This window comes from the organism of the source record quoted next, unplaced genomic scaffold (assembly GCF_019419815.1).
Source record: "Pyrus x bretschneideri cultivar Hongxiangsu unplaced genomic scaffold, Pyrus_bretschneideri_v1 Contig20, whole genome shotgun sequence".
In the NCBI taxonomy this organism is placed as follows: Eukaryota; Viridiplantae; Streptophyta; class Magnoliopsida; order Rosales; family Rosaceae; genus Pyrus; species Pyrus x bretschneideri.
This window is the reverse complement of record NW_025999502.1, coordinates 5,064,722-5,085,457: the sequence shown is the minus strand read 5'-3', so window position 1 is coordinate 5,085,457 and position 20,736 is coordinate 5,064,722. Positions and strand designations below refer to the sequence as shown.

The 20,736-nt window shown below is 38.6% G+C and overlaps 1 protein-coding gene and 2 pseudogenes across 3 annotated transcripts; 2 read left to right on the top strand and 1 right to left on the bottom strand.

Moving 5' to 3' along the window:
* Window positions 1-1,013: 1,013 nt before the first annotated feature.
* LOC125477146 lies at window positions 1,014-5,271 on the bottom strand (annotated as a pseudogene).
* A 3,595-nt stretch (window positions 5,272-8,866) lies between these two features.
* Window positions 8,867-10,418, top strand: LOC103945458 (annotated as a pseudogene).
* A 5,322-nt stretch (window positions 10,419-15,740) lies between these two features.
* LOC103945369 (putative disease resistance protein RGA1) lies at window positions 15,741-19,917 on the top strand. Of its 3 annotated transcripts, none has more exons than XM_048583795.1 (2): window positions 15,741-19,001; window positions 19,097-19,917. In XM_048583795.1, exon 1 carries the CDS (start codon window positions 17,155-17,157, stop codon window positions 18,640-18,642), a length of 1,488 nt encoding a protein of 495 aa, XP_048439752.1. In that variant the 5' UTR covers window positions 15,741-17,154; the 3' UTR covers window positions 18,643-19,001; window positions 19,097-19,917. The 3 variants fall into 3 exon arrangements, with proteins under 3 accessions (XP_048439752.1, XP_048439751.1, XP_018502504.2); XM_048583794.1 differs by having other exon boundaries at window positions 15,741-18,725; window positions 19,066-19,606; XM_018646988.2 differs by having other exon boundaries at window positions 15,741-18,725; window positions 19,097-19,604.
* Window positions 19,918-20,736: the final 819 nt, after the last annotated feature.

Here is a 20,736-nt window from a genome sequence, read left to right as displayed (position 1 = left end):
AGCAGCGGCAGGCGCCCAACACTGTTCCGCTCCGCAGTAGGTTGAGGGAGTTATCCTACTTTAGAGCCTAGGTTAAAAGGAATTCTTTGTTCTGTCCTTGAGTTTCGGCAATGAATTAAGAAAAATTAAGATTTTTTTTTCTTTTGTGCTTCACTAAAACCCAAAAAGAGAAAGGATACGTATAGCTGACTACTAATAGGTAGGAGTTGAGGGCTAATCATTGTTATTCCGTCGGAATATTGCTGTTTGTATGTAGCTTCTAACTGTCAGGCATTGTGTATTTGAAGGCCACTAATATAGATTAACAAAATATTCTCACAACTATGGTTGAGCGTTTTAATGTATTGCATTTCACCAGAAAAATGAATACGGCTTCGTAATAGTGTGAGTGTTGTCTAGTTTAATGTATTAAGAAAGAGAGCTTAATAGTATGTCCCGGCCAACATTTAGTTTTCTTGAATTCTTATTCCAGCATAACATTTAGTTTTCTTGAATTCGTACAATTAATTTTTCGGGAGAGGTTTTGGTCTGCTAATCAAATTTACAACTCTCTTTATCCCACACTCGTGTCATTCTGGAAGTCGTAAGTTGGGAACCGTACATAGTAGGATGCGTCCATATGCAATGGTTGCTTCCAACACGCTCTTACATCAACCGATCTTCTTTTATCTTTTTTCGAAGTTTTGAGGATGCACTGGTAACCTATAAACTTTGTTAGTGATCTTCGTAATCTCAGGGTTGCAACTGCCCGCTTGTATGCTGAAGACAAAACCTGGCATTTTGTATCGATTCTTCAGCCAAATATTTACTTTGCTTGAACAAAAACGAATAGACAAAAGCAGTCATTTCTTTTCGTTGCCTTACAACGTCTTCTTGCACTCATTCGCTTACACTGAAGATGTACTGATTTTGGTTTGATGTGTTTTACGGGCATGCGATATCAAAGACCCGAAGCAGAACATTAACTGGACTCAACCGGAGGAGGTGGCGGTCCAGGCTACTCCATAATGTAGAGAGTAAACAAGTTGTTTTGCTATTGTCATTGCTAAATGTTACAGTTTCTGTATACAATAATTCTACTCTGTTTTCGCCAATGTGAATAAAATGTTGAATCAAAATCGAACGCATGGTTGTCTGCGGTCTCACAATGTGACAGTTACAAAATGTGGTTGGAGGGTGCGTCGCAGCCCTCGCTAATGAAAACACCTGAATTACATAAAAATGTAGGCTCCTCGAGTACAAATAAGTCGGAAAAGAAGAAAAGAAACAACATTCCGCAACTGTATAATTGTTGGCTCATAACACCTTCACCCGCGCCCTTTGCTGAATCTACGGCTATGCGACTAGTTCAACAGTCCTAGCCAATTCAACAGCTGCTCCGACATAATTATGCGGCGTTAACTTTAGTAGATTGGTCTTGGCTTCATTAGGTAATTCCAGGCCTTGTATAAAATCTACTATACTCTCCTTGGTAACAGCTCTTCCTCTGGTTAGTTCCTTCAACTTCTCGTAGGGCTCAGGAACTCCGTATCTTCGCATAACCATCTGTATTGGTTCAGCAAGAACTTCCCAAGTAAGGTTCAAGTCCTCCGATATGCAACCTTCGTTGACCTGTAGCTTTGATATTCCCTGAAGTGTGCTTTTGTAGGCAAGAAGAGAATGCCCCAATCCCAAACCCATGTTCCTCAAAACAGTTGAATCCGTCAAGTCACGCTGCCAACGTGAAATAGGTAACTTCATGCTCAGATGACAAAGATTCCCATTAGCCACGCCGAGATTACCTTCACTGTTTTCAAAATCAATAGGGTTTACCTTGTGAGGCATCGTTGATGACCCAATCTCACCGGCCTTAGTTATTTGCTTGAAATAACCCAAAGATATGTAGTCCCATATATCTCTATCAAAGTCGATCAATATGGTATTGAACTGGCAAATTGCATGAAAGAGTTCTGCCATGTAGTCGTGAGGTTCAATCTGCGTGACATACGGATTAAAGCTCAATCCAAGAGATGTTACAAACTCTTCAGCAATCTGAGGCCAATCAACATCAGGATAGGCGACAAGATTAGCATTGTAATTTCCTACAGCCCCAGCAAATTTCCCATTATCTCCACCCGAGAAATCTCTTGCCTCTCTCTTCTTAATCTGACAGCAAAATTTGCCAATTCCTTTCCCAAAGTTGTGGGTGAAGCAGGCTGTCCGTGAGTATGAGACAGCATAGAAATATGAGCATTGTCTTTAGCCATGTTGCATACTGCCTCAATCAAATCATCCATGACTGGATATATGACATCATTCACAGCTCCTTTCAGCATCAATGCATGAGCGAGATTGTTGATGTCCTCAGATGTGCAAGCAAAATGAAAAAATTCAAGTACCTTGCCTATTTCTGGATGTGGTTGGCATCTCTGTTTCAAATAGTACTCCACCGCCTTCACGTCATGGTTTGTCACTCTCTCAATCTTCTTTATTTCTAATGCATCGTTATTACTAAATCCATCAATTATTTCTAGCAAATACAACTGAGCATTTTCACTAAAGGTAGGTACCTCTGTGACTTGAGGGATTTGTGAAAGCCATAGCAACCATTTGATCTCAACTAGAACACGGAAATAGATCAAACCATACTCACTCATGTATGGAGCCAAGTCCTTGACTTTACCCCAATACTGACCATCCAATGGTGACAACGCCATCAAACTGACAAGCTCAGATTCACCAGAAGATTTACCAGACACCATCTTCACACTCTCAGTGTTAACATTGGTGTTATTTCTGGTGTATCTAACAGCCCTATCCACCGTCCTGGCCAGTTTAACAGCTGCTCCAACATAGCTATGCGGTGTCAGCTTTGATAAAATGGACTTTGGTTCTTCAGGTAATTCCAAGCCTTTAATGAACTTTCTTATACTTTCTTTGGTAACTGTTCTTCCTCTTGTTAGTTCCTTCAGCTTCTCATAAGGCTCGGGAACACTATATCTTCGCATAACAGTTTGTACTGCTTCTGCAAGCACCTCCCATGATTGGTTCAACTCTTCACTCATGCGACCTTCATTAACCTGTAGCTTTGCTATTCCCTGCAGTGTGCTTCTGTAAGCAAGAAGAGAGTGACCTAATCCGACACCCATGTTCCTCAGAACAGTAGAATCAGTCAAGTCACGCTGCAGACGTGATTTAGGCAACTTCTCACTCAAGTAGGAAAGACTTCCACTAGCAAAACCAAGATTACCTTCACTATTTTCAAAATCAATAGGTTCACTTTGTGAGGCATTGTTGACGACCCAATTTCACCAGCCTTAGTTGTCTGCTTGAAGTAACCCAAAGATATGTAGCGCCATATATCACTATCAAAGTCAATCAATATATTATTGAAACGGTTGAGGCCATTGAAAACTTTTGACATATAGTCATGAGTCTCGATCTGAGTAACGTGGATTAAAACTCACTCCAAGAGATGTTACAAACTCTTCAGCAATCTGAGGCCAATCAACATCAGGATATGCAACAAGATAAGCATTGTAATTTCCTACTGCACCAGCAAACTTCCCCATGATTTCAACCTGAGAAATTCTGCGCCTTTGTATGCTTAACCTGACAGCGAAAATTGCCATTTCCTTCCCCAAAGTGGTGGGTTACGCAGTCTGACCGAGAAGGCATGGGAACGGAAGCATTATCCTTTGACATGTCACATATTGCCTCAACCAGCTCATCCATGACAGGAAACAAAACATTGTTCGTAGCATCTTTTAACATCAACACATGAGCAAGATTGTTGATGTCCTCAGATGTGCAAGCAAAATGGAAAAACTCAAGCACCTACAGTAACAAAATATTACACGATTCTCAAACATATGAAACAAAGCTATCAACGGGACAGTATCAAATATAAAGGAGCAGCTTCAAGCTTGTTTCGGAATTTAAATAACTCGATAAAGGGATTCACCTTAGCTATCTCTGGATGCGAACTGCTTTTCTGTTTCAAAAAATACTCCACTGCTTTCACATCATGATTAGTAATTTTCTCAATCTTCTTTATTTCCGCTGCATCATCGACGCTAAATCCATCGATGATTCCTTGCATGTAAGATTGAGCATCTCCACTGAAACTGGGCACCTCTGTGACCTACGGGATTTGTGAAAGTTTCAACAGCCATTTGATCTGAAATTAAGAAGGACAATTACACCTTCATCAAATTCAAATAAAGAAAACGCAACAAAAATTACAAAACTCGAAGTACCTCAACGAAAACTCTGTAGTAGATTAGGCCATATTCGCTCATAAAAGGAGCCAATTCCTTGACTTTACCCCAATAACGGCCGTCCAACGGCGACAAAGCTGTCAAAATCGAATGCTTGATTTCGCCTTTGCTGTGGCATTTACCATTGGTATCTTCGATGGCGGCTCTTAGACAGCAGTCTATGTGGCTTCGAGAGAGTGAGAAAGAAGAAGCATTGGAAGGACGACAATGTAGGTACCTTGGGGATTTGGATGGCATAGAACTAAGGCAGGAGAGTTGGTTGCAGTTCGGAACCCTAGAAGAAAAAAAAGAGGAAGGAGAAGAGGCTCCGACATCGATGAATCGGGAGGCCATTTTGACGAGCTCGGAAATCCCCCGGAAAATCCCAGAAAGGGGTCTGAAAAAGTGAAAACCCTAGATAGGTCGCAAGGAGGATGATGGAGGCGCAGCCCTCTGTCCAAAGAGGTAAAAATATTATGAAGGGAAGAAATATGCACATGATGAAACCTTCATGACGACATGCGAATGCATAACTACCAAGTACCAAGCTTGATTGGGTACATCCTAGAAGAGCCAATTATATACACATTATTGAAACACACAATTGCAAAGGAAATTAAAGGTTTATTCGCTCCAGAAAGCAGAAATAAGAGCTCACATAACTAAATGGTTAATTAGGACAAAAGGAATTCAATATGAATGATGAATCCAGAAATAGTGGCCCATGTAAAAAGAAAATTTTAGTTCACATTACATCTCATTCGTATGAAAAAATAAATACCTAACCGCTTATCTAAGTGTATCACAGATTCACATTAGCAAAGAAAATAATCCATTAATCAAAGCGGAATCTTCTGTACGTTTATCTAACAAATAAAACATAAATCTCTACACATGTTAGAGCATAAAGGCATGAAGAATAGCTTGACTATGACCTTTAAATCTTCTTGGTAAGAATGTCAACTGAATTCTAAATTCAATAATTTCTTTCTATACCATGTACCAGAAAACTAATTAGCCCTAGAAATTGGCTCCACTTAGAACTAGAGATTAGAGAAACCAAATGTTGGTGATTATTAAAGAGAGACCCTTCTATATTTCAACAAGTTCAAAAGAATAATTCACTACGGGTTCCTTCTCATAGCTAGCAGTTACATGATGAAAAATCGCCTAGCAATGAGCCGCTAACATTTCAAAATATGCACACTCGGATGCGGTTGGTAAATATTAACACGTAAACAAGAAAAAAAACACATAACACAAATACCTGCTCACAATGTAACCACAAAGAAGGGATGTTGAGTTTAAGTTTGTACCCTTAGGTCATTTACTCTGTAGATTTACAACCAAACACAAACATACCACTAATCAAATACAATTCCCAAGCACAAGTTAAACCAGAGAAACCAAGAAAACTAACTTATTTTCTCATAATGTTTGGATCCAAATTTACACCATCGGCCCATACAATCAAGGCCGTTGAGTGAGCATAGCTCTCAATCGTCAGATGGAAAATTGGAGATAATTTTTTATCAATATTAAAGGATAATATTATGGTTTTTATCATAATAATTATCTTTTAATATGAATTATCCTAGCATCTTTTTCAACTAGATAAATAGGATGCGAATTATATCCCGAAGCAAGTGATATAGTCCGATTTAATTTGGATTTGTTAGTAGTGTACCGTGTGGATTAAAGCAACTCGGCTTGAATTCTAAACATGTAGCACAGCATGGGATTTGCAAGGCTTGGATAATGGTGAGATGAGAAACCTAGGTAGGCTAGGTTTTGAATGCATGGTGATGGTGCATTAAGATGAGGTTTGAATAGTCAAGATGCATGGTTTTGGGATAATGTTGAAGTTAAGATAATGATGCAAATTGGAATGTCATTGGTACATGGAATTTGGATGACAGAGATCCACGACATTTAAATATTATAACCAATCTTTGGATTAGATTGATGTTCTGCAAAGATGAAAGGAGCACACGACATTGACCTGAGGAATCTTAACTTTGAGGGATATTATCAAAAAGGTTCTTTATCACAATATATGGACGCTGAGAGTTATAATGGAACTGGAATACTTTATTTCAGTGGCTGAGCATTACAAAATCTATAAATAGAGGCAGTGGCAACGAAAAAAAGGACCTTCAATTCAACACACAACTGCCATGCGCAAAACCTCTCAAACATCTTGAGATTTTTTTTTTCTTTTTCCCGCCGACACATCTTCAGTTTGGATAAACAGCACTGTGAAGGCAACCAGCGAACACATTCAATTTGGATAAACAGCACTGTTGCCGTAGAATCAGCCGACCCAGGAGCACTTTCAGTTTGGATAAACAGCACTGTGTCGAGGCCGACTGGTTACCTATCTAAGTCTCGGTCGAGAAAGGTTTCCGAATCCTTATTGGCAGAGGTCATCTTATTAGCCTTCTCGGCAAAGTAAGGTGTTACGAGTTACGACATTCGGCACATTAAACGCCGAGTGATTTTATGATTGGATACTCACAGGTGAGTTTCAGAGTTCGGCATTCTGACGGCCGAACCACATTCACCATCAAGACATACATCACCTTTGAATACTTGTGTCCGTACAATCTGGTGTCGATTCGACGTGCTTATACTCTCACGAATATAATCACTGTGACTGAATCCGGCGTCGACGATTTGTGAACTTCGCAGAACTAGTAGCTTTGTCTTCAGGCTCGAGAATCCAAAGGTCGAGATTTGTTCCTCGATCGCAGTCGCAAGATAAAGAAGTCAACAACACGCTCAACGCAACATCAACAAATTTTACTCCTCGACCGACGAGTTGGCACGCCCCGCATTAACCGAATGACGTGGTTAGCTCATTAGTTACTCGGCCTGCGCACCACGTAGGTTTTGTAATTTTTAGAGTCAACACATAATCATCCTATTTTCCATGGAAAAAATCAAGAAAACAAAAAAGTAAAACCCAATAAAAAAAGTAAAATTAAAGATCTATAGAGATCAAGACCGAACTTGAAGATGCAGCGGCTACGGGATAAGATCGAGATCGAACCTGGAGATGCAGCTACAACCGGAGAGGATGAGGAGGAAGGCTACAGGAAAAGGCAGCGGCAAAGAAGATGAGAGTCATAACCAAACACTGGTACTGTTTATTTAGCATTTTCTCTAAAAATCACTTATAGTAAGTACTATTCACTTACAACACGTTTTTATCTTTCGTTAAAACTCAAAGTTTTCAAACATTTTCATCAGTTTGCTTAAAATTTTAGGATTTGTTTTATGATTTGAATAGTGTAAATATTGAAAAAGATAAGGGAAATTTTTGTCTTAAAATGTTATAATTTTGTGTTCGACGGGGGTGGAACGAGTTGTTCTAGGGGGAAGGTGAAATGAAAATTCAGCCAAAACTCGTTATGTGGGACAACGCGTCGCACTATTTTTGACGCACCAAACGTGAAACGAGAGCATTCCGCCCCCATCCCACTTACCAAATGGTACCTTATGGAACCACAACACTCCACCGTAGCCCTGTAGAAAATTGGAGCGAACGAAAAATCACTCTGTAATCTCTACTAATAGGAATGAAACAAAAGATTTATTAGACTAAAACACCCCTCAAAAACAAACAAAAAAAATTACAATGGAAATGACCTCAAGAAAATTCGAACTTAACCCTAATTTAAGAAGATCTATTCCATTGAGATATTAAGAGATTTTAATAAATTTATAAATTTATGAATTTTTCTAAAATTTAATTAATTTGTAGAAATTTTATGAAAATATTTTATTCAATTTTCTCGAAATCTCATAAGAGGATGTGAGATTTGTGAGCGTTTAAAATACACAACAAAATCCTTTCAATTCCTTCAAATTTCTTAACTTTTTAAAATTCTTCAGAACAAATTCGTAATTAAATACATCTAAAATGTTATAAAATTCTACATCATTTAATGATGAAATTTAATGTATATACATCACATTGGATAGGATTGTTGGGCGTTCCAAATCGCTTGTGATTAGTACTTAATCAGCCACACTGCTTATTATTTAGGGGTTTTTTTAACTTTAATCTTTTAAGAAGATTTAAATTTAAAATAAACTTGGTGTTAGATTACATATTGATTATAATCCCTTGATGTGTCATTAATTCGAAATAATTAATGTGCATTTTATTTCATGTCTCCTATAAATATTTAAAGTTATTAATATATATATATATATATATTTTTTAAAAAAATGACCAAAAAAGAGTTTTTTAATTTATTAATTTTATTTAACATTCTTCAAACTTGAAAGACTCAATTAATATATCTAAATGTTAGTACAGAAATATATTATATTGAACTAATGTATTTAAATGTTAGTACCGAAATGTATGTACCAAAATGTGTTATATTAAATTAATGTACCTAAATATATGTATCGAAATGTATTATATTGAATTAATGTACCTAAATATTTGTATCGAAATGTGTGTACTTAAATGTATGCATTGAAATATATTATAATGAATTTATTGTACCTAAATGAAGAAGACAAAGTACATCAAAATATATTATATAACAAAAATTAATTTATCTGAATATTTACAACAAAATATATTACGATAAATGAAATGAAAATGAAAACACTCGGCACATCTTATCGTGACTGATACCGAGTTTTTGACTTTGTTGCCGGATTTAATCAACCCAGGATATTTGGCAGTCAGGATGGAGCCGGGTACTAATGAGAGGAAGGTGATCGGGCGGGTTGATTGTAGCCGTGGACCGGCTCCGGGTTGGGTGCACTCTTTCCCTGTGACCGAGCACTACATCATGGTGCCCGAGATGCCACTGAGGTATTGTGCTGGGAATTTGCTCAAGGCCGAACCCACTCCCTTGTACAAGTTTGAGTGGCACCCTGACTCCAAGGCGTTTATGCATGTTATGTGTAAAGCTAGTGGCAACATTGTAAGTTCCTACCAATCTGATGTTTTGGGTACTAACTAGTTTGCTTTTTGTTCTTCTTTTGATTTATTAATTGTATACAATTTCTTTGTTTTGAAGGTGGCGAGTGTGGAAGTTCCATTATACATTACGTTCCATTTCATTAATGCTTATGCAGAGACAGATGAGGATGGTAGGCAGATTGTTGCGAACACAACGCTGACACAACGATTCTGAACAAGCTTAAGATACAAAATCTTCGGTCATATACTGGCAAAGATGTACTACCAGATACTCAGTACGTTAATGACATGAATATCTATCTAACATGAAAGCAAGAAAAAAGTTATATTGCTGAATTTTTATCATGTTTATTATTGGCAATCGAAAAATCTAGTTGTGCACTCCAAACTCTCTATTTTTAGAAAGAAAAATACTATTTATGAGAAGTGCACAACTAGATTTTTGGAATGCTAATAATAATTCTCTATCATTTTCTAGAATAAAAAGCACAAAATTAACTCAATATGTGACCTAAATTCACCGACAAAAAAAATTGTGTATTCAATTTAACATGGAGCTAGCGATTAATTTGTTGGGTAGTGCTAAGGAGACTAAATGTGTAAATTATATAAATTTTGTAAGATAAATAACATAGAAGTTGATGATTAGATTATTACTTAAATTTTGTAAACTAATTTGTTGTTGTTTTCTTGATGGAAAACACAGGGTTGGTAGATTCGAATACCACTGGATGGGAGTCCATATGGAAAATTGGAGGCAGCACTAGACCCAAATGAGCATGGAAGAGGGATGGACATGTGCAGCATAAACCCCGCTTTTCTGGGCCAAAAATACAGATACGCTTATGCTGCGGAGCTCAGCGCCCATGCAACTTTCCCAACACCCTCACCAAGGTATAGTTAATTAGTTAAAGTTACAAAATTACATGCCCTACTTCCATTTTCCACTTTGTATTATACCATACCGATTTCGAGCTAGTTTCTTATTCAAATTCTTTGAATATATATTTGCAGATTGATTTGGTAGAGAAGAAAGCTAAGAATTGGCACGATGAAGGGGCAGTGCCATCCGAACCGTTCTTTGTGGCCCCTCCTGGGGAAACTAAAGAAGATGATGGTGAGATTACTTTATTGAAAACTAAAAATTAAACTAATTAAAAATTTGAAAACTCACAAAAGTATATATATTTTTTTTTAGTTTCGTTTTTGTCGTGTGTCGTTTTCTTTTTTTTTTTTTTTTTTTTTGAATTATTGATTGAAATATGTTAATAAATTTAATTTTTATTAATTTTATTGTTATAAAATTGACACGTATCTTAATTAAAATTTAGACTGAATGTATCTGATTTAAAAATACAGGCCACATCAAAGATGCATATAATTGATTAAAAAAAGCCAAATATTGAAGGAAAACTAAATGAATTCTTAACTCATTCTACAAAGTAATACTGAAAAGATGTAAAGCTTCAAACTCCAAGTGAAAACAAAGAGTTTGTTGTACTTATTGAAATCACTAGACTTTAAGCCAAACTAATAATTAATGATTAGATAACATAAAACTAAACGGTTACAAATCGAATAAAAATTTCTAAAGATGATATGAAGATGACTTTATTACCAACAAAAAGAAATTTACAAGAAAGCGGCTTAATTGCAATAAGCACACAGCATAAATATGTACCCCGAAACCTAAATAACGAGCCCAGAAGAAAATTATGCGGTGCCGTAAACAAGTGTCAATAAAAACAAACAGAAAAAAGAAAGTGGTGTCAACACTCGAACAGCAAGAAAATCGAAAGCTCTACGCACCTTCCTGGGAGTTGATTCGAAAGGCAAACACAGAAACTGAAAATACGAGATTGAACACTATTTTGGACACACGTGAAACATTATTATAAAATTGGGCAACGGTATATTTGATGTCTTTCTCATTCCCTTCCTTTTTCCTGTTTGGTCAACGTTGCTTTTTTTTTTTTTTGGTCAATGTTTCTCATTCCTTTTTTCTAATGGGTATTTTCTTGTACAAATATATCTTCCCCTGTCCTAAGTTTCCTACCCTTTTCCATTCTTTCTTGCTAGTGAAGCTACAGCTCCGATCATGGCTGATGCACTCGCCTTGGTCTCCAGACTCATAGACCAGCTCCAAGAAAAACACAGATTCCCAGAGCTCGCCAGAATCCTCCGCGACATCGAACCCGTTCTCGAGGACGCCGAGAAGAGGCGAGTGAAGGAGGAGCCAGTCAGAGCGTGGTTGGACAAGCTCAAAGACGCCAGCTGCGACATCGAGGACATGCTCGATGAGTGCTGCAGCGCTGCCGTCCCTGAATCAGAAGATACCCAGAAGGAAGAAGAAGAAGAAGAAAGTCGTGGAATATCGAAAGCTTTTAGCTTTGTGAAGGTATGCTTTTCCCAACTCACCTCGTGCTTTTGTTGCACTGATATAGTCGATTGGGTTCGAATTGCAAAGAGGATAAAGCGTTTGAGGGAAAGACTGAGTGAGATTGCAACTGAGAGACATAGGTTCAAGTTTAATTCTGTAAAAAATAGAGAGGTTGAACAATCCGGGAGACTAGGAATTGGAACTGCCACTTATAAGTTAATTGAAGAAGTAGAGTCCGCAATCTATGGCCGAGACGAAGATACGAAGATTTTGATAAGCAAATTGGTACCTGAGAGGAGTGAAGGGTGTTGGGGGAATGGTGTAATCTCAATTGTTGGGGTGGGTGGGATGGGGAAAACCACTCTTGCCCGGTTAGCATATAATGATCAAAGTGTCAGAACCCATTTCGATTTGAGGATTTGGGGGTGTGACTCTGTTTCGCCTGATGGGACGAGGGTTGCCAGAGAAATTCTTGAAGCTATCCCTCGTAAGAGTGGAACGTTAAACTTTGTTGAACGGGAAGCTTTGTTTGAGAGTATTCGTGCATCGATCGGTGGAAAGAAGTTCCTTCTAGTCCTTGATAATGCGTGGGATCTCCGGGATGGAGACTTCTCAAAGGGGTATGTTCTTTGGAAGCTTTTGCGTTTCGGTGCAGCAGGGAGTAGGATTTTGGTGACTGCAAGAACTAGCAACATTGCTAAGATGATGGGAGCTACTAGCGTAATTGATCTAAGCTCATTGTCGCATGAAGATGCGTGGTTAATGTTTAGACAGAGAGCTTTTTTCGGAAGGGATGCAAGTGAGTGCAAACAACTCGAAAGAATTGGTAAGAAAATTGTAAAGAAGTGCTATGGCTTGCCTCTTGCGATAAAGACCTTGGCGGGTCTCATGCACTTTAAGAATACCAGAGGACAGTGGGAATCTGTTTTGCGAGAAATGGTGTGGGAATTGGGACATGCCAACAACATAAGCACTTTTGACCTGCTTCTGTTTAGCTATCATGATCTGCCACCTGTGCTTAGATGTTGTTTCTCATACTGTGCAATATTTCCGAAAGGTCACGTCATTGAGAGAGACAATTTGATCAAAATGTGGATGTCGCAAGGTTATCTTGGTTTCAATGTCGACAGAAATAAAGAGAAGGAAATATTAGGCCAAGAATGCTTTATGAATTTAGCGATGCGGTCTTTCTTCCAAGACTTTGAAACAGACTATAAAGGAAGCATTGTAAAATGCAAGATGCATGAAGAAGTGCATCGCTTGGTCCAATATGTCACAAGGTATGACTGCTTTATCACGGGTATTGATTGTGTTGAAGAGTCTGGCAGTGGAGGCACCTGTGAATCTTCTTTTGCCCTAGCACCTGGGGCTGACCTCGGAGAGGCAAACATTGAAGTAGCCCGTCATTCTACTTTTGTCCTAGCACCTGGGGCTGCATTTCCTAACTCAGCTTGCAACGGAAAAGGACTGCGTACACTCTTCACATTGAGTTCAATGAACATTGCGATAAACCCTGATATACTCTTGCATCTAACATGTCTGCGAACACTAAATCTGAGTCGCTGCTGGTTCAAAGAACTACCGGAGGAGGTTGGAAAGTTTATACATTTGAGATATCTCAATTTATCTAGCAACGACGAACTGGAATTGTTGCCTGAGACGCTGTGTGATTTATCTAACTTGCAAACTTTGTTGATCAACGATTGCATGCGAATTAGAAAACTACCAGAGAGGATGGGGAAGCTATTGAACTTAAGACACCTTCACATTGATTGTTCTTTTAATCTAGAGAGTTTGCCCAAGGGAATTGCAAAACTGACTTCTCTACAGACACTAGATATGCTCGTCCTACCACAGTATGACAACGAAGAAGCATTTAAGCTGGGAGATTTGAAAAATTTGAACAAGCTTGAAGGGTATCTTCATATATGTGGGTGTGGGAACCTAGAAGATGTGAATGAGGCTGAGAAAGCGGAACTCGTAAACAGAGGAAACCTTGTTGATTTGACTCTAGATTTTGATGGGAGTGAAGAGAGGGGACACGAAGATAAAATTATACTTGAAGCTTTACAACCACATCCGAATTTGGAATCTTTAGAGATTCGGAAGTATAGAGGCAGAACCGTGTCTCCAGATTGGATGATGAGTTTAACGAATTTGAGAAGGCTTATCCTGCATTCCTGCCTGGATTGTGAGTCTCTACCTCCTTTGGGGAAACTCCTGTCCCTTGAATCACTCGAAATATGTCATATGAAAAGCATGAAAAAGGTGGGGTGCGAGTTTTTGGGGATAGAAACCGGTGGTGCAGAAAAGTGCTGTTTAGTTTCATTCCCGAAACTGAGGGAACTTCGTTTTTCTTCCTTGTTCAAGTGGAATGCATGGGCAGGGGCATCAAAGTCCAAGAAAGAAGATAGTTCGATCCAAATCATGCCATGTCTCATGTCCTTAGAGATTGACTCCTGCTTTTGCGTAAAGACTTTGCCACACTTCTTGAAAGAGATACCGCTGCAGAATTTGACGATCAGCAAGTGTAAGATCCTCCAAAAACATTGCCAAAAGTCGAAAGGAAAAGAGTGGTCCAAGATTTCTCACATCCCGAATATCAAATTTGACGTTTGATGCTTGCATTCGAACAGGACACCTCTTGAGTTACTCTTTGAGACTCTCAGGCATTGCAGATTTGATGAACTTCCCCTTCAGACATTTTTTTCCTTTTCAAGGATAAGAGTTTGTCATGGTTCGTTATTGCTTGTTCTCCTTCAAGTATTACTACATGAATTGAAGAAATGTACATACATTAGCAGTTAGATAACAAATTTTCGGGTTTGTATATATATTTGCTGGATCGATTTTGGATACATTAGCAGTCGGTAACAAATTTAAGCGTATAACGATTAATGAAGTGTGGTTGCAACAAGATAAAGCAAGCTGACTAGCCAATCATCTGAAACTGAAAGCTCTAGTCAGCTTGCTGTATTGGGATGAAATAGTAGATGATGTTCCTTGTATGCGCACCTGGGTTCTTAGTATATAGCTTAAGTTCTAATTCATGCAGAAAAGTAGATCATGTTGACGTTGATTACATGGGTAAAAGTTTATCCATCCACGTAATCAACGTCAACATGAAAAGATGGTTTAACGTGTGGGTCAAGCAGAGATGATCCTTGAACTAAACTACTTACAATAGGTCCATTTGCAGGTGCTTTTATGCCAACTAATTCTTGTGTGTTTTTAGTTTGAAGAGAGTTTGGATTTAATCCAGGAAGTCCTCTTTGAAGATTGTAATTTTTCTTAAATTTTTAGTAAAGACCGCTATTGTTTCACCTCGAACGAGGATCCCAATGATTTGCCATTGAATTTGGGCCACTCCAACCGCACCCTCGATGGAATTTGAGCAACGACTTGACGGTCTTGAAACCACCACCACTTGCGCCAGATGTATCAATCACCGACGACCTTGTCGCCACGACAACATAAAAGTATAATTTACTGTTTGGGAGTGAAACTTACATGAAACGACAAGAAGTTCGCAACTAACATTTTAATAATGTATTGCATGATGGTGAACTCATTTCATGTAAGTACACGAACACAGTTTAGTGATTTAGTTTTATGATTTACTAGGGTTATTTTTTATTTGTAAGTGAGAAATCCTATATTCAAATCTTATGAATAACGAGTTTGAGATTAATTTGTGCTCGGTTATATTAAAAAAAAAAAAATTAGAGTGCCGAAGGTGGAAGGTGAGTGCAGACTCCCCCATTTATTTAATAAAGAAAAAAACAAGTTTTTACCTAAAAAACAAAAAAAAGAAAGGAAAAAAAAATGAAAACAATGTTAATTGTGTTTAAATCATCTGTCTAAGGACAATTTCGACAATAAGTATTTTACGCTTTTTGACGTCAATAATCTAAACTATTGTCACATGGTGCAAGGCGTACTTCAAACGTGGATTCAATTTATACAACGTCAACACTTAATTTTTAAGTATACAGTGAAATTGACGGATGAATAAAATGGTGGAATTCAAAAAACTACATGGTGTAATATGCGAAACTTTAAATCTCGAGCGCATTTGGTAATAATCCAAATCTTGTGGTGTAAAATGCGAAAACAGTATGGTTTGACAAAAGTTAAAATAAATAAAGTTATCTCCCTCTCTCTCTCTCTCTCGAACGCGCGCGCGCGCGCATAGTCGTTGCCTTCTCTTTTAATTTCTTAGACCTGTCAATTAGGCGCGGCATCAGCTCCCACAATGGCCGAAGCCCTCGTGTCCGGGCTCACCGACCGACAAGGGAGACACCCAACTGGCCTCCGTCCTCCGTGAAATCCAACCGCTGCTGGAGGACGCAGAGCGGAGACAACTGAAAGAGGCCTTCGTCCGTAACTGGCTGTGCGACCTCAAAGACGCCGTCTCCGACTTGGAGGAAGTGTTGGACGAGTGGGACACCGCTCTTCTCAAAATCAAGATTCAAAAACTCCAGTTCGGATTCTCCGAGAAGGTACGGTCCTGCATACTCAACTCCTTCCTTTGTTTCAGTCAAGTCCGCCGCGTCTGTCAACGCCGTCAAATCGCCGTCAAAATGAATGAACTGAGGGAGAGATTGAATGCTATTGCGTCCGAGAGAGGCAAATACGGTTTTAATTGGTTGAATAAGTTGAACAACGTTGGAGAGGTTGAACAAATTGAACAACCTGCGAGATCGGGAACTACTTCCTTGATTGAGGAATCTGCCATTTATGGCCGAGACGAAGATAAGAAGGTTTTGATGAGCAGGTTAGTGTCTGAGAGCAGTGGAGACGGTACGAGGCACGATGTCGATGTCATCCCTGTTGTGGGGATGGGTGGGATGGGAAAGACCACTCTTGTTCAATTGGTGTATAACGACGACAGGGTCAGAAGACTCAGAACCCATTTTGATTTGTGAATTTGAGTGTGCGTTTCGGACCCTTTCGATGCAGCGAAGGTTGCCAAAGAGATTCTCGAAGCTGTTCTTGGTCAGACCCAGAAGTTGGTTGAGCTGGATCTTTTAATAGAGCATATACATGAAGCTATTGCTGGGAAGAAGTTTCTTCTTGTTCTAGATGATATATGGAATGAAGACTCCTCAAAATGGGAACTTCTGAGGCGGCCTTTGGATGCCGGCGGTGTAGGCAGTAGAATTTTGGTGACCACAAGAAATGAGAGTGTTGCTCGGATGATGGAACCAACGGTATGATTACTCTGGGGAAATTGTCCGAGGATGATTCTTGGTTGATATTTAGCCAGATAGCATTTTTCGGAAGGGATACAAGTGAGTGCAAGCTACTAGAAGAAATTGGTAGGGAAAAGAAGCAAGTGTCATGGTTTGCCTCTTGCTGCAAAGACAATGGGAGCTCTCATGCGCTTTCAAAATACTAGACGGCAGTGGGAATATGTTTTGCACAATGGGATGTGGGAACCGGAAGATGTCAACACAAAAGTGTTTGCTCCATTCCTGCTGAGCTATTATGATTTGTCCCCTGCACTAAGACGTTGTTTCTCATATTGTGCGATTTTTCCAAGAGATTACATGATTGAAAGAGATAATTTGATTAAATTGTGAATGTCACAGGGTTATCTTCATTTCGACGGAAATAAAGAAAAGGAAATATTAGGTCAAGAATACTTTATGGATTTAGCAATGCGGTCTTTCTTCCAGGATTTTGAAAAAGATCATCAAGGAAACATTATAAGATGCAAGATGCATGACTTAGTGCATGACTTTGCTCAATTCCTCACAAAATCTGAATGCTTTATCATGGATGTTGATGGTGTTGCAGAGGAATATAACCTAGTGATTGAAAAGATTCGTCATTCTACTTTTGTTCTAGCACCTGATGCTGCATTTCCTGCGTCAACTTGGAATGGAAAGAGTCTACGAACTCTCTTCATTTTGGATTCCACAAACACCACCATAAATCCTGCTATATTCTCGCATCTATCAAGTCTTAGGACATTAGATTTGAGTGATTGCTGGTTCAAAGAACTACCAGAAGAGATTGGTGAGTTTATGCATTTGAGATATCTCAATTTATCTGGTAATGATGAGTTGGAAAGCTTGTCTGAGAAACTCTGTGATTTATCTAATTTGCAAACCTTGTTGATCAAAGATTGCATGCGACTTCAAAGACTCCCAGAAGCGATGGGGAAACTAGTAAACTTACGACATCTTCATATTGATTGGTCTTTTAATCTAGAGAGATTACCGAAAGGAATTGCAAGACTTACTTCTCTTCAAACGCTAGATATGTTTGGTGTGGCACGTTGTGACAAGAATGAAGCGTTACAGTTGGGAGATTTGAAAAAGTTAAACAAATTTCAAGGTTACATTCGGATATGCAAGTGTGGCAATATAGAAAACGTGGGGGAGGCTGAGAAAGCAGAACTTATGTATAGCAAGCTCCTTGTTAATGTGAGGCTCGATTTTGATTGGAGTGGAGAGCGGAGGCTTGAAGATGAAATAATACTGGAATGCTTACAGCCACATTCAAATTTAGAAGCCTTAGAGATACGGAAGCACAGAGGCACCACCATTTCTCCGGATTGGATGATGTCCTTAACTAATTTGAGAAGGCTTGTCTTGTATTCCTGCCAATATTCTGAGGCCTTGCCTCCTCTGGGAAAACTTCCATCCCTTGAATCACTTGAAATATGTCTTATGAAAAGTGTGAAAAATGTGGGGCTTGAGTTTTTGGGCATAGGAACTGATGGTGCAGAAATATCAACATTTGTTTCATTCCCAAAATTAAGTGAACTTCGGTTTTCTTCCTTGGCAAAGTGGAAAGTGTGGGAAGGGAGCTTAAGGTCTACGGAAGAAGATATTTCGTGTAGAATAATGCCATGTCTTCTTTCCTTAGAGATTAACTCCTGCTTTTGCTTAGACGTGCTGCCAAACTTCCTGAAAAAGACACCACTACAGAATTTGACGATCACTGACTCTAAAGTTCTCCAAGACCATTGCATTGTGGGGACTGGCAAGGAGTGGGATAAGATTTCCCACATTCCAAATATCAAGTTTAATTTTGAAAGCGTTCAAAGAGACGACCTCTGAGTTCACCTGCTTGTGAAGAGCATGAAGCTGAATAACTCTTGGTTCAACAAATGTGGCTCAACTAATCTCATCTAGCAGTTCTGGTAACTTCCTATTCTGAAATCTTTTCCTTCTTCCTGCCCTTGATCTATGCCTGCTTTATCCAATATTTTACTTGTAGTTCAACATTTTGCATCTCCTTTTACATTTTCCCCTTATATTTCAGCACTATTTAGAATTTAGAGTTGGATCCTCGTGGAAATTCCACAGGAAAGTAATGTTCAGAACGTTGACGGATGCTGTTAATTACAAAACTCCTTTGTTTATTGTTGTTGATTACAGCAGTTGCCATTTCACCAAAAGAGAGATTGCATTCATTTGTACGTTGATGTTTTATTTTCTCAGTTTTTTTTGCATCATTTTTAATCTCTTTAGACGAAGCAGGTCTAACATCTACATCTTCATACGACAACAGGAGATGAATTGACTGCCAGTCCCCTGTCAAGACTGAAATGGTGGGAAAGACGTTACGAATACATCAGACGTCCTCCTCCAAGGAACTTGAGTACAATTTCCTGTTTCGTCTCCTGCATTCTTCCTTTAATGCAAAGTGCACTTTCAATTGTTGTAACTACACTTTAGCCTTTAGCAACTATTGAGATTTCAAGACGTTGCTTCAGTTCATTGTTTTGTCGCTTAATCTGTTTTGTTTTGGAATGATTTGAACTGATTATCGATCTCTGGTTTGGTAGTTTTAGATTTTGAGGGTTGGAAAAAGTGAAATTTCGATTTTGGACGAGAAGTTTTGGTCGTGAAGAGTGTTTGGCCCTGGTGTGCCAAACAGTTCTCTTGTTGTTTAGTTGGCCACTGTCGAATAATTCTCATGGTGTTCCGATGTGCCAGCTGAACATTTTTTTTTTATATTTCAAATTGTTTTTCAATCATTCACTGCCGAACAACTCTCTTGTTGTTAGTTTTGGTTTGTCGAACAAGCTGCCAACTCAAAATTTTAAAAATCGTGAAAAAATTAGTAAATCTCCAAGGAAAGTGTTGGCATACCTCATCTGGAGCTCCCCAAACGATGCTTTCGTTATCCACCAATTTTTTTTTTTTTTTATCAATTTATCAAGTAATGTGAAAGAAGAGAAATTTTTCAGTATACGAGGAAACGGCTCGGTACACTAATGTAACAATACAAATGGTTGAAATTTTTTTTTTAGTATCCAACTACTTGTATTAGGACACTTAGGATACCGGGCCGTGTTCTAACACATTGAAATTTCTCTCTCACAATTATGAGCCTAAGCTCATTTTAGTTTTTTGGATTTAGTCTGTTAACATGACACAAACAAGTACAAAAGTTTAGTGTTTCATTTGAGTCTTAACGAATCGGGTTGATGGCAAGTGGATCTGTTAATGACCAAACCAAAGTGATAGCAATTAAGGCCATCTCCAACCGAATGATCCAAAGGGTCGAAAATAGCTCGAAAATCATCTTCAATCGAGGGCCCCACGGAATCGGAAACGGCTAGAGAGCTGGAGGGCTAGCCAGAAAATAGAGCATTCATTCGGTTATAACCAACATGATTGGTTAAAAAAAATTTGAATACAATGGCTAGTTAGCCAGCCGTTGTATTCATTTTTTTTTTTAATTCTTAAAAATTCTAATTTTTTTTTTCCTATAAATACCTAAACCATTCATTAAATTTAAGTTCTAATTTTTTTGGTTTTTTGGGCCAGTTATCGTTGTAGTTTTTAAGTTTAAGTTGTTGGATTTGAATTTAAGTTGTTGTAGTTTTTAAATTTAAATAATAAATTATGCTTAGCCCTTTGGCCCTCGGTTGGAGACGAAGGCAATTATGGTCATGTACTATTCATTAAAATATTAATATATTGGAGGATCTTGGAGGGTCAGAAGGCTAAAACGAGCCCTCTGGCCAGACCATCTCCAACCCAAGGATCCAGAAGGTTGTGGAATCTGAGAGGGCTCCACGGAATCGGAAAGGGCTGGATGGCTGGTCAGAAAAATCATCTTTCCTGTCGGTTATAACCGACAAGAATGCTTAAGAAAAAAATTCAAATGCAACGGCTAGGTAACGTCAGTTAGCCGTTGCT

What these genes read in the sequence shown, in the direction of transcription:
- LOC103945369 (XM_048583795.1), top strand. Translation starts at nt 17,155, where the DNA reads ATGTCACAGGGTTATCTTCATTTCGACGGAAATAAAGAAAAGGAAATA.